This window comes from Hemitrygon akajei, chromosome 18 (genome assembly GCF_048418815.1).
Source record: "Hemitrygon akajei chromosome 18, sHemAka1.3, whole genome shotgun sequence".
Classification (NCBI taxonomy): Eukaryota; Metazoa; Chordata; class Chondrichthyes; order Myliobatiformes; family Dasyatidae; genus Hemitrygon; species Hemitrygon akajei.
The window spans coordinates 70,920,565-70,934,470 of record NC_133141.1 but is presented as its reverse complement, the minus strand read 5'-3'; the positions used below and the strand labels follow the sequence as shown (position 1 = coordinate 70,934,470).

Genomic DNA, 13,906 nt, shown 5'->3' with positions numbered 1-13,906 from the left:
TTGTATACATTTCTTACTGTAATTTAAAGAATATTGTATGTATTGCACTGTACTGCTGCCACAGAACAAATTTCATGACATATGCCAGTGATATTAAACCTGATTCTGATTCTAGTGTGAGATTACAGCCCTATATTTCCTAAGCTAGCTGGACATGAAGCTTTTCATGAGTACAGCAAAACAGATGATTTTTAATGCCAAGGTTTTCTGGTATTTATTGTTAAATTACTGAATTGATTGAATTCAAGTTTACAACATGCCAAGCTGAAGTCTGAGTTCATACTGCTTCCAGTCTAATGCAATAATCACCAAGTTACTGGTGTACATTCTTTCTACAGAACCCTGAGGTAATACAATATTTATTATGAACAGTCAGCCGTATGAACAGTACTGTGTGAGCCGAGTTGCCAAGTTTCAGTTAATTAAAGCCATTAAATCACAGGAAAACACAAAAGAATACACTAATGAGGCATCTTTTAAGAACTAAAAGACTAAATATTTGGACCTAGTCATTCTGAGACATTTTTGTCCAAATTCATTAACTGCAGACAGTTCCAGGAACGTCATCTGCAACATCATCTTTCTTGGGCAATACTCTGCAAAATTCTATTTCCTCTCCGCACAAGGGTTTCTTTGAATTAAATGCCATTATTTTGGCACAGCTTTATTTATATGACGGACAAATTATTGGATAAAAGTCTAATAGGTTTAGTATTTTATTGTTGAGAGATTTTCTGGAAAATTACAATGCTTTGGTTGCAAATTGGTTTGCAAGTTAAATTTGCAAATGAGGGAAATCATGGAAACATACAGTGAAATGCCACATACACACAAAATGCTGGAGCAACTCATCAGTCAGGCAGCAACCATGGAGAGTAATAAACAGTCGACGTTTCTGGCTGAGACATTTGTCCTGATGAAGAGTCTCGATGGAAGCGTCGACTGTTTATTCCTCTACATAGATGCTGTCTGACCTGTTGAGTTCCTCCAGCATTTTGCATGTGTTACTCTGGATTTCCAACATCTGCAGAATCTCGTGTTACTACACTTGCTCTACATTTAACAATCCAGAAAATGTGCAAGCCTGTACTTGTTAAGAATAACTGTTAATTAGTTTAAAAATTTCTTTCCTTAAGCACCCTCTCTGGATGGAGGATGATTTGTTGCCAGCCTGGTGGTGTGGGTTTTGAGGTGGCTAATGAGGCTGCAGTGCCTTTCTCATCACTGGTCAAAATGGATGACCATTCAGCATGATCTTGAGAATGTTGATTCCATGAATCAGGAACACAATGAAACTGTCTCACCACCTGCCCTATCTGTAGGTGATTCTGCAGCTGCTATACTGACCTCAAATACTTCCTTCTTTTGGTAGCGCAGTAGTTGGCTTAACGCTTTTGCAGCGCCAGTGACAACAATTCTCAATGTTGTCTGTAAGAAGTTTATACATTTTGCCCCATGACTGCAGGGGTTTCCACTTGGTTTCCTCCCACATTTCAAAGATGTACTGGTTAGGGTTAGTGAGTTGTGGGCATGCTGTGTTGGTGCTAAAAGCATGACAACACGATATTTGTTGATTTGGTTTGACACAAAATGCATTTCACGGTATATTTCGATGCTTTTATGTACCTGTGACAAATAAAACTAATAGTATGAGCAGACCACAATCAAGTAATGACAGGCAGGATTATTCTCAACACTGGTTCTCCACAAGGCTGTGTCCTCAGCTTCTTACTGTATTCCCTGCACACTGCTTGGTCATAACTGCTCCCTCTACAAGTTTGCAGATGATACCACTGTGATGGGCCAGATCTCAAATAATGCTAAGTCAAGAGCACAGGAACGAGATAAAGAGCTTAGTGACATGGTGTCATGGCAACAACCTTTCCCTCAATGTTTGCAAAGCAAAAGAGCTGGTCATTGACTTCAGGAAAAGGGGTGGGGGGGGGGGGCAGTGCACAAAGTCCTGCCTACATCAAGAGTGTTGAGAACTCCAAGTTCCTAGGAGTTAACATCAGCAATTGTTTGCTCTGGTCCAACCAAGTGGACACCATGGCCAAGAAAGCTCACCAACAACACTACTTCCACAGGAAGCTAAAGAAATTTGGCATGCCCCAATAACCCTTAATTTTTTCAATGCACCATAACAAACATCTTGTTTGGAGGTATAATGGCTTGGTAGGGCAACTGTTGTGCAAGTCACTGCAAGAAGCAATAGACAACAGGTGCAGGAGTAGGCCATTCCGCCCTTCAAGCCAGCACCGCCATTCACTGTGATCATGGCTGATCATCCACAATCAGTACCCCGTTCCTGCCTTCTCCCCATATCCCTTGACTCCGCTATCTTTAAGAGCTCTATCTAACTCTTTCTTGAAAGCATCCAGAGAATTGACCTCCACTGCCTTCTGAGGCAGAGTTACAGAGCTGTGGATACAGTTGAGCACACCACAGAATCTAACCTCCCCCTTCAACTTCTCGCTGCTGGAGTAAAGCAGCTAGCATAATCAAAGAGTATAGCCCTTGAAGTCAGGGTTTTGAAAAATCTATAACCAATGCAAATTGCATCTTTATCTGAAGTGAAAGTCCAATTACGTTAAGGCAACTGTCGCTCTACATTTGGAGCTTTGTGAGCACTACTGGAACCTGCATCTAAACAATGATGTGCTGGCACTGGAGAGGATTTCAGACAAGGTTCACAAGAATGAAAGGGTTAATGTATGATGAGTATTTGATCGCTCTGGGCATGTACTCACTAGAGTTTAGAAAAATTAGGAAACCTATCGAATATTGAAAGGGTTAGATAGAATGGACATGGAGAGTCCAGGACTAGATAGCACAGCCTCAGAATAGAAGGATATCACTTTAGAACAAAAGGGAGGAATTTCTTTAGCCAGAGGGTGGTGAATCTGTAGAATTCATTGTCATGGACGTCTGAGGAGAGAGTAATAGGTTCTTGATGAGAAAGGGCATCAAAGGTAAAGTGAAGAAGCCAGGAGAATGGGATTGAAAGAAAAAAAATAAATCAGCCATGATGGAATGGTGGAGCAAACTAGATGGCCTAATTCTGTTCCTATGTCTTATGGTCCAATATCACTCTTAAGTTCCTCTGAACTGGTGTTTAATTTTCATCCTCAAGTAATGGATGCAAAGTGTACAGTTAATAAATATGTTATATGATTATTGTAGCTGTGTCTGCTCTTCTTCAATACAGATACTCAGCTAGCAAGCCAATGGTTGATGCCGGCACAATACACACAGAGTCAAATAATTACTTCCCTAAGGGGCCAGGTAATGAATAACACAGAAACAGATTATTTATCTCATCATAGAACTAAAAGTAAAGCATATTTATTTATATTTTTGTTTAGAGATACAGCATGGTATCATATCCTTCTGGTCCAAAGAGCCCACGTTGTTCAGTTGCACCCATATAGCGAATTAATATACTAACCCATACGTCTTTAGAATGTGGGAAGAAAGTACTGAGGAAAGGCAAGGTGGAAAACAAGTTCCGGTTCAGCCACCCCAACCATCACAGAAAAGCCAGTCAAGAGCTTAGGTAAGGTTTTTGACAGCTCTCTAAGGGACACGGCATCCATTCAGGCGATCTGCACCGAGTTGGATGGCTGGCTGAAATCCGTGGACAAGTCTGGCCTACCTGGGAAGTTCAAAGCCTGGGTGTATTTTTCCCAGAATCCTGTGGCCCCTCCTCATCTATGCCGTTCCGATCTCGACAGTCGAAACCTTAGAGAGGAGGGTCAGTAAGCACCTCAGGAGATGGCTGGGGCTGCCAAAAAGCCTGAGCAGCATCGCCCTCTATGGACACCACAATAAACTGCAACTGCCCTTCAAATCCCTGGAGGAGGATTTCAAAGTTACAACAGCCAGAGAAGTGATACAGTACAGGGACTCAAGTGATCCGAAGGTGGCTAGAGCAGGGGTCCAAGTGAGGACTGGCAGGAAGTGGAGGGCAGAGGAAGCTGTTCAGGAAGCAGAGGAAAGGCTGCGTCACAGGAGGCTGGTGGGAGTGGTCACACGAGGCCGAGCTGGGCTAGGATCCTTTCCAACTCCCCAAATGGACACCATCTGAGGGAAGGAAAAGCGCCATCTACTCCAGGAGGAGGTGAGGGCAGCAGTGGAGGAGACGAGAACCTGCAAGGTGGTGGGAATGAAGCAACAGGGAGCTTGGACAAGATGGGAGAATGCGGTGGAGAGGAAAGTGACCTGGGCTGAGCTTTGGAAAGCCAAGCCACACCGCATCCAATTTCTCATCCAGGCAGTGTACGATGTGCTTCCAAGCCCATCAAACCTGCACACATGGGGCAAAGCAGAGTCATTGTGTTCCAAGCGAGGAATCCTGGAGCACATCCTCAGTAGCTGCACAAGGGCACTTGGTGAGGGACGGTACCGATGGAGGCATGATCAGGTCCTGAAGACCATCGCTGAAGCCATCAGCAAAGGAGTGGAGTTGGTGAAGCGGTCCCGACCTTCCAAGCAGACCATTGCCTTTGTAAGAGCTGGGGAGCAGCCAATACCCGCCAAAAGAACATCGGCAGGTTTCCTGACCTCTGCAAGGGACTGACAGCTGTTGGTGGACCTCGAAAGGCAGCTGAGGTTCCCCGACCATATCGTAGCCACCACCCTGCGACCAGACATTGTCCTTGTGTCTGAGTCTACGAGGCAGGTGGTGATGCTGGAGCTGACAGTCCGACGGGAAGATCGCTTGGAAGAGGCCTTTGAAAGGAAGCTCTCTAAGTTCTCAGGACGGGTCAGCAACTGCCAGCAGGCTGGACGGAGAGCGAGGTGTCTCCCAGTGGAAGTTGGTTGTAGGGGATTCGCAGTCCGTTCCTTAGCCAGAGCCTACAGCAATTTGGGCATCGAGGGAGAGAGGAAGAGGAGAGCCATCCACAGTACCACCGATGCGGCAGATAGGGCCTCAAGGTGGCTGTGGCTCAAGAGAGGGGAGCCATGGAGTCATGTGTAGCTAGCCACCTGGACACAAGCTGGGGTCTGATCGGCCCCGGCTGGGTCACCTGGAGGAAAGTGTATGATGTTGAAAGACCCGAAACACCCGATGATTCCAGGAACATCACTGATGATGTGTCCAGAAGCATCAGTAGATGTATGCACACAGCTAACCCATACGTCTTTGGAATGTGGGAAGAAAGTGGAGCACCCAGAGGAAACTGACGTGGTCACAGAGAGAGTGTACAAACTCCTTACAGACAACAGTGGAATGGAACTCAGATTGCTGGCTCTGTAATAGCGTTCTGTGAACTGCTACACTACAGTGCCTTCCATTTTTGATGGACAGTACTCCTTGGGTCAAAGTATAAAATATAATCAAGGTAATAAACCAAATATCACACCACTAAGCCCTGTCAGAGAAGTTCTGCTCTCCTATCTAAATGACTAATCTTCCAGTTTCTCATTTCCACACCCAGTCCCACAAGGAATCTTCAGGTGTTCCTTAATTACACAGAGCTTACACAGCATCTTCTTTCCTGTACACTCTCATCAACCTTTAGAGGATCAAATGGAGATTTTCAGAACCTCAAAAGGATTTCATTTATTTCAAAAAAGTACTTTTTAGCCAGAGACTGCAGGATGAAGCCTGGATTTTGGAGGCAGTTCAACAACTTTCTCTGCATACTCTGGTCTTCACTTTTGTTTGTACTTGTTCATCCAACCCTTAATCAGATATTGCCATCAGAAACTAAAGCATTCTGAAGGTTTTCCTAGTAACAGCAACAGTCTTTCACTTGTAGACTCACACACAGTTCAGAAATATCATTGCCCTGCATGATGTGATCAATAAGTGCACAGTAACACATTTATTTTCCTAACCATCCCCCTCTCTGAGTACCACACATAAGACACAGGAGCAAATTAGGCCATTCAGCCCATTACATCTGTTCTGCAATTCCATCATGGCTGATTTATTTTTCCTCTCAACCCCATTCTCCTGTCTTCTCCCCATAACCTTTGACACCCTTAGTAATCAAGAACCTATCAATCTCTGCTTTAAATATACTCAGTGACTTGGCCTCCATAAGCTGTCTGTGACAATTCCACAGACTCACCAACCTTTGGCTAAAGAGATTCCTCCTCAACTTTGTTCTAGGAGGACTGTGCATTTAGACCATCTGCACCCATTTCCAATATACCAGGGATGAAGATCTAAACAAAACATGAAAGATCACTTTTTCCTCTCCCTTCAGCCTGAACAGGTAATTTTATATTATATAAATCTAACTCAACTATGATTTAAATGCCAAAACACACTCAAGATTATAAAATGATGGACCCTTGTTATTTGATATTTATATAAATTATTTGGTGGCAAATGCTTGAGTAATTAGTTTGTAGATGACTCAAAACTAGGAGATTTGTTGATAGTGAAGAAGCTTCAATGATTCAAAGTACATTTATTATCAAAGTATGTATGCAGTATACAACCCTGAGATTAGTCTTCCCACAGACAGCCATGAAACAAAGAATCACTATTGAATCCATTGGGGAAAAAAAACATCACTCAACACGCAAAAAAAAGAACAAATCGTGAAAAAAAGAGCGAGTAACACACAGAATATTAAACATCAAACCGCAGAGTCCTTGAAACAGTCCAGGAATGTTCAGTTTAGTTCAATTTTATTTAGGGCTGTGTCGCTTGTTGACTGTGTGAAAAGTCATTTAGCACACTTGACTTTATCAGTCAGGGCACTGAGAAAGGAGTCAGGACATTAAGTAGCAGTTGTGTGAGTTCTTGGTGAGGCCACAGTCAGAAGAAAAATATGGTAATACTGAAAAGGAATGCAGAGAAGATTTAGGAGTATGTTGTCAGGATTGGAAGAGCGGAGTTATCAGGAGAGCTTTGATAGGCTGGGTCGTGATTCTTTGGGAGAGAGCTGGATGAGGGCCAACCTTATGCAAGTGTTTAAAATTGAGGGGCACAGATAGGGTGGAAGGTTACAGACTTTACACAATAAGGTGTAAAGATTGAAAAGGGACTTGAGGGGCAACTTCTTCATGCAGAGGGTGGTGAGCATATGGAATAAGCCTTCAGAGGAAATGTTTAGGACAGATACAGTAATAATCGCAGGTACAGTTAAGATAGGTATGTGGAGGGACGGGACTTAAGGGATTATGTGCCAAATGCAGGAAATTGGGACTAGCTGGGTGGGCACCATGATTACAATGGACTGGTTGTGCTGAAGGGCCTGTATCTTTGCTACGTTGCTCTATAACTCTAAGACATGTCCCATATTCTAAAGAGGATAAAGATTTAAAAATTAGCTTTATTTGTCACACGTACACATAGAAACATACAGTGAAATATGTCTTTTTGTGTCAACAACCAACACAGTCAGAGGACGTTGCTGGGGGCAGCCTGCAAGTGTCACCATGCTTCCAGCACAAAAGCAGCACGCCCTCAACTTACTAACAGAAATGCCTTTAGGATGTGGTAGGAAACCAAAGTACCTGGAAGAAACCCACACAGTCACGGGTACAATGCGCAAATACCTTACAGAGAGTAGGCTGGAACTGAACCCGATTGGTGATTGCTGGCATTATAAAGCATTGTGCTAATGGCTACACTACCATGCAGTCCTATTCTTTTATATTCTATAGAAAAGGCCCCATATTCTTTTCGATTTGGCCATGATTTGAACAGGATAAAAAGCACCTGTATGGAGGAGTGAAGATGCATCTGTACCAAAGGAGGTGCAAGAACAATCATGGTCACGGAAAGACCATGATCGCCCATGTTATACGACACAGCACATAATAAATAAATGAAAAAGGATAGTTACTTTAAGCAGAAATGAATTTTTAAATATTAAAATCATACCATCGCCAGGTTTAGGATCCCAGCCAAGCTTCAAGCCAATGTTGGAGAACAAGTCAACAATGAATTCTTGAATTTCATCATGGAAGTCTGTATGGGATAATACGGTAGAAAGTGTCCCCAGGTTGGTACTTATATCGCTCCACACTGTGTAATTTGGCTCATTCACAAAAGCTTCCATGACTTTCAACACTTCCACTGTGCTGACAATGCCAGCTCGAGCCTGGAAAACACACAAAAAGACAAATCATCAGCACGGAGGTTAAAATATTGTAACAGCCTTCAGAGGTATGGACGGTTGATGTGTTGAGAAGAATGGGGATGAGAGAAAAGGGATAATAAAATCAAACATGATAGAATGCCAAAAAAACTTGATGGGCACTATTCTGCTCCTGCCTTATGATCTTACTGAATTACTACGAGTAATGACTATACAGTGGCATCCAAAAGTTTAGGCACCCCTGGTCAAAATTTCTGTTACTGTGAATAGTTAAGTGAGTAGAAGATGAACAGATCTCCAAAAGTCAAAGTTAAAGATGAAACATTCTTTTCAACATTTTAAGCAAGATTAGTGTATTATTTTTGTTTTGTATAATTTTAGAGGGGGGAAAAAAGGAAAGGAGCACCATGCAAAAGTTTGGGCACCCCAAGAGATTTGAGCTCTCAGATAACTTTTACCAAGGTGTCAGACCTTAATTAGCTTGTTAGGGCTATGGCTTGACATAATCATTGTTAGGAAAGGCCAGGTGATGCAAATTTCAAAGCTTTATAAATACCCTGACTCCTCAAACCTTGTCCCAACAATCAGCAGCCATGGGCTCCTCTAAGCAGCTGCCTAGCACTCTGAAAATTAAAATGAATGATGCCCACAAAGCAGGAAAAGGCTATAAGAAGATAGCAAAGCGTTTTCAGGTAGCCGTTTCCTCAGTTCGTAATGTAATTAAGAAATGGCAGTTACCAGGAACGGTGGAGGTCAAGTTGAGGTCTGAAAGACCAAGAAAACTTTCTGAGAGAACTGCTTGTAGGATTGCTAGAGAGGCAAATCAAAACCCCCCATTTGACTGCAAAAGACCTTCAGGAAGGTTTAGCAGACTCTGGAGTGGTGGTGCACTGTTCTACTGTGCAGCAACACCTGCACAAATATGACCTTCATGGAAGAGTCATCAGAAGAAAACCTTTCCTGCGTCCTCACCACAAAATTCAGCGTCAGAAGTTTGCAAAGGAACATCTAAACAAGTCTGATGCATTTTGGAAACAAGTCCTGTGGACTGATGAAGTTAAAATAGAACTTTCTGGCTGCAATGAGCAAAGGTATGTTTAGATAAAAAAGGGTGCAGAATTTCATGAAAAGAATACCTCTCCAACTGTTAAGCATGGGGGGTGGATCGATCACTCTTTGGGCTTGTGTTGCAGCCAGTGGCACGGGGAACATTTCACTGGTAGAGGGAAGAATGAATTCAATTAAATACCAGCAAATTCTGGAAGCAAATATCACACCGTCCATAAAAAAGCTGAAGATGAAAAGAAGATGGCTTCTACAACAGGATAATGATCCTAAACACACCTCAAAATCCACAATGGACTACCTCAAGAGGCGCAAGCTGAAGGTTTTGCCATGGCCCTCACAGTCCCTAAACCTAAACATCATCGAAAATCTGTGGCGAGACCTCAAAACAGCAACGTTTGCAAGATGGCCCTAGAATCTCACAGAACTAGAAGCCTTTTGCAAGGAAAAATGGGCGAAAATCCCCCAAACAAGAATTGAAAGACTCACAGCTGGCTACAAAAAGCATTTACAAGCTGTGATACTTGCCAAAGGGGGTGTTACTAAGCACTGACCATGCAGGGTGCCCAAACTTTCGTTTTGGGCTCTTTTCCTTTTTTGTTATTTTGAAACTGTAAAAGATGGAAATAAAAAAAGTAATATTGTTTAAAATATTAAAGAAATGTGTCATCTTTAACTTTATGCCTTTTGGAAATCAGGTCATCTTTTACTCGCTTAGCTATTCACAGTAACAGAAATTTTGAGCAGGGGTGCCCAAACCTTTGCATGCATATCTGGGTTACCTGTGTCCCTTCAACTATTGCACTGAGTAGCTCTGAAAAGCTCCAGCCTTGAAAGACAAAGAAGTCTTTGTCAATCTACTTAGTTACTCCTTTAAAGGTGCTTTGACCACACTTTGAAAATTTGTCCTATATTAATCCTTATTGGACTCAGTGTCAACTTTTTGTTTGATAACATTTTGGGATGTCCTTGCTATGTCAAAGAAACTATGCACATGGAGCTAGTTAGTTAACATGATGACTTTGAGACACTTTAATCTTATACAAGTATTGGATTATATTGACCAATGAAGCCTTTTGAAACACAAAAATACAAAAGGATTGGAATTAATACTTTATACTTTAAACTAATCTTTCACTTAATTGCTGCATTTATAGATTATTGTACAAACCCCATTTCCAGAAAAGTTGGGATATTTTCCAAAATGCAATAAAAACAAAAATCTGTGATATATTAATTCACGTGAACCCTTATTTAACTGACAAAAGTACAAAGAAAAGATTTTCAATAGTTTTACTGACCAACTTAATTGTATTTTGTAAATATACACAAATTTAGAATTTGATGGCTGCAACACACTCAACAAAAGTTGGGACAGAGTTAAAATAAGATAGAAAAGTGCACAGAATATTCAAGTAACACCGGTTTGGAAGACTCCACATTAAGCAGGCTAATTGGCAGCAGGTGAGGTATCATGACTGGGTATAAAAGTAGCGTCCATCAAAGGCTCAGTCTTTGCAAGCAAGGATGGGTCGTGGCTCACCCCTTTGTGCCAAAATTCATGAGAGAATTGTTAGTCAGTTCAAAAGGAACATTTCCCAACGCAAGATTGCAGAGTATTTAGGTCTTTCAACATCTACAGTACATAATATTGTGAAACGATTCAGAGAATTCAGTGACATCTCAGTGCGTAAAGGGCAAGGTCGGAAACCACTGTTGAATGCGCGTGATCTTCGAGCCCTCAGGCGGCACTGCCTAAGAAACCGTCATGCTACATCTATAGCCACCTGGGCTCGGGAGTACTTCAAAAAACCATTGTCAATTAACACAGTCCGTCGCTGCATCCAGAAATGCAACTTGAAACTGTATTACGTGTTACGTATCCCGTAACTGGATCACTTACCAGCAAAGATAGAGAGGTCCACTGAAGTCTGATGGTACCATTTTTAAACGTTTTTATTTATAAAGGGGCACAAAAGGAAGGTTAATACAAACATTCAGATACCATAAGTCGTCAATACTCAATCTAAAGCGCAGGTATAGTAATGATCAATCGGAAATAAGCTCTATCGTTGTCTAGGGGATGACATCTTGTCCATTTGGAAAAATATAACAGTCATTCAAAAGTCGGCAGGCTTCAGCCTTTTGGGAACCGCTGAGTTTCCCGTGTTGGAGAGAGAGAGAGAGATTGGTGAGAAAAGGAACACTTGCCCAGGTCCTTACGAAGCAAAGCTGTGGAATCAGGAGAGCAGGCTTTCCTGTTGTTAGTTAAAAGCGATTGTCCGTGATTCCAGCCACAGACTCCCGATTCGGAATCTAACGCACGTGGCTTCCTTCAAGATGGCTTCCCGCTACGACGGGATCGCTATCGTGTCTCCTTGGTGCGTCTGGAGGGGTCGTTCCCCCCCCCAGACCCTCCTTTATACTTCCTCACAGGATCGCAGGTGTCAATCTCTCTCTCAACCAGCCCACTTTGCCCGAGGGCTTCATGAGACAATAGCCAGGGTCGCTTTATTCTGCATCCCGGTGGAACATGGTATTCAGCACGTCTCCCTCTCTCTCCCATTTCCTGTGGCTGTTCAGCACGTCTCTCTCTCTCTCTCTCTCGGGTCATTGACCCCCCCCCCCTTCACTAGGGCTCTTGCGATTCTCGCAAAGGAGGGGGCTGGTATCATAACATACGCAAGGAGGAAGCCATATATCAACTCTATGCAGAAACGCCGGCGAGTTCTCTGGGCCCGAGCTCATCTCAGATGGACCGAAAGACTGTGGAACCGTGTGCTGTGGTCAGATGAGTCCACATTTCAGCTAGTTTTCGGAAAAAACGGGCGTCGAGTTCTCCGTGCCAAAGATGAAAACGACCATCCTGATTGTTATCAGCAAAAGGTGCAAAAGCCAGCATCTGTGATGGTATGGGGGTGCATCAGTGCCCACGGCATGGGTGAGTTGCATGTATGTGAAGGTACCATTGACTCCGAGTCGTATATTAGGATTTTAGAGAGACATGTTGCCATCAAGGTGACGTCTCTTCCCAGGATGTCCATGCTTATTTCAGCAGGACAATGCCAGACCACATTCTGCACGGGCTACAACAGCGTGGCTTTGTAGACACAGAGTGCGTGTGCTTGACTGGCCTGCTGCCAGTCCAGATCTATCTCCTATTGAAAATGTATGGCGCATCATGAAGAAGAGAATCAGACAATGGAGACCACAGACTGCTGAGTAGCTGAAGTCTTATATCAAGTAAGAATGGACAAAATTTCCAATTGCAAATCTACTACAATTAGTATCCTCAGTTCCAAAATGATTAAAAAGTGTTATTAAAAGGAAAGGTGATGTAACACAATAGTAAACATGCCTCTGTCCCAACTTTTATTGAGTGTGTTGCAGCCATCAAATTCTAAATTTGTGTATATTTACAAAATACAATTAAGTTGGTCAGTAAAACTATTGAAAATCTTTTCTTTGTACTTTTGTCAGTTAAATAAAGGTTCACGTGAATTAACATATCACAGATTTTTGTTTTTATTGCATTTTGGAAAATATCCCAACTTTTCTGGAAATGAGGTTTGTAATTTGAGAAAATCTCAGTATTTTCAACATTATTGTTCTTCAATGCTAGATGTCAGTAGTCTAAGATGACATGAGGATATCATTCACTCTCAAGAAGAAAAAAGTACCCATACAGTGCAACTCAAATTATGCAAATTCATAAATTAATGTGGATTAACCAATTAATTAACCATAAACCAATGTACAGTACTGTTCAAAAGTCTTAGGCACCATTGATATATACATCTGCATAGTACTTTAAATCCACATTAACTTATAACCCCGCATAGTTTGATTGAAAAAGTTTATTTGAAGATAATATTTGGAAGAATAAATATGGCTACACATACTATATGGTATTTATAAATACTATCCTTCAGTTTTTTTAAAAAGTCACTTTAAAGTATAGGAGGGAAGCCAAACTTGATGCTAATCTGCCAAGAATCAGCGAAGATCTTTCAGATTTTTGTTAAAAATGTTTATCTCTTTTTTCTCTTCCCAACCCATTTCCTTCCTTGATCAGGTTAATTTTCATGGTGTATTGAGTCTTATCATAGGAAAGGTGGATGATAGTGCTGAAGGTGAGGTAACTGGCTTACAAACAAAGGCCCATTGTAGTGAGGAGGGACTGTTGATAGGGCAAAATTGCAGTCAACAGGATGAGTTGCAATGTAAAAGGTGGACAAAATCAAAAACAGTGAATACAGGACTGAAGGTGTTATATTTGAATGTGCATAGTGTACGGAGTAAGGTAGATGAACTTGTAGCGCAGTTGCAGATTGGCAAGTATGATGTCGTAGGCTTTACTGAGTCACAGCTGAAATATGATTATAACAGGGAGCTTAATGTCCAAGGATACACAATGAATCGAAAGGACAGGCAAGAAGGAAGAGGGGGCAGCGTTGCTCTGACAGCAAAAGATCAAATCAAATTATTAGAAAGAGTTGACATAGGGTCAGAAGGTGTTGAATCATTGTGGATAGAGGTAACAGTTTCTTCCCCCAAGCTATCAGACTCCTCAATACCCAGAGCCTGGACTGACACCAACTTACTGCCTCTACTGTGCCCTATTGTCTTGTTTATTACTTATTGTAAAGCCTGCACTGTTTTGTGCACTTTATGCAGTCCCGGGTAGGTCTGTAGTCTAGTGTAGCTTTTTTTCTGTGTTGCTTTTACGTAGTTCAGTGTAGTTTTTGTACCGTTTCATGTAGCACCATGGTCCT

The 13,906-nt window shown here is 42.1% G+C and overlaps 1 protein-coding gene across 3 annotated transcripts in view; it reads right to left on the bottom strand.

The window, feature by feature from the left end:
• The window catches only part of npepps (aminopeptidase puromycin sensitive), a 240,975-nt gene that overhangs the window by 63,721 nt on the left and 163,348 nt on the right, over nucleotides 1-13,906 (bottom strand). For all 3 annotated transcript variants that reach the window (XR_012102075.1, XM_073071797.1, XM_073071798.1), the window contains exon 17: nucleotides 7,850-8,069. Coding sequence is in view for 2 of the 3 variants with exons in the window: in XM_073071797.1 (XP_072927898.1) it covers nucleotides 7,850-8,069 (220 nt within the window). In the remaining variant the exon portion in view is untranslated. The remainder of the gene's footprint in view (nucleotides 1-7,849; nucleotides 8,070-13,906) is intronic.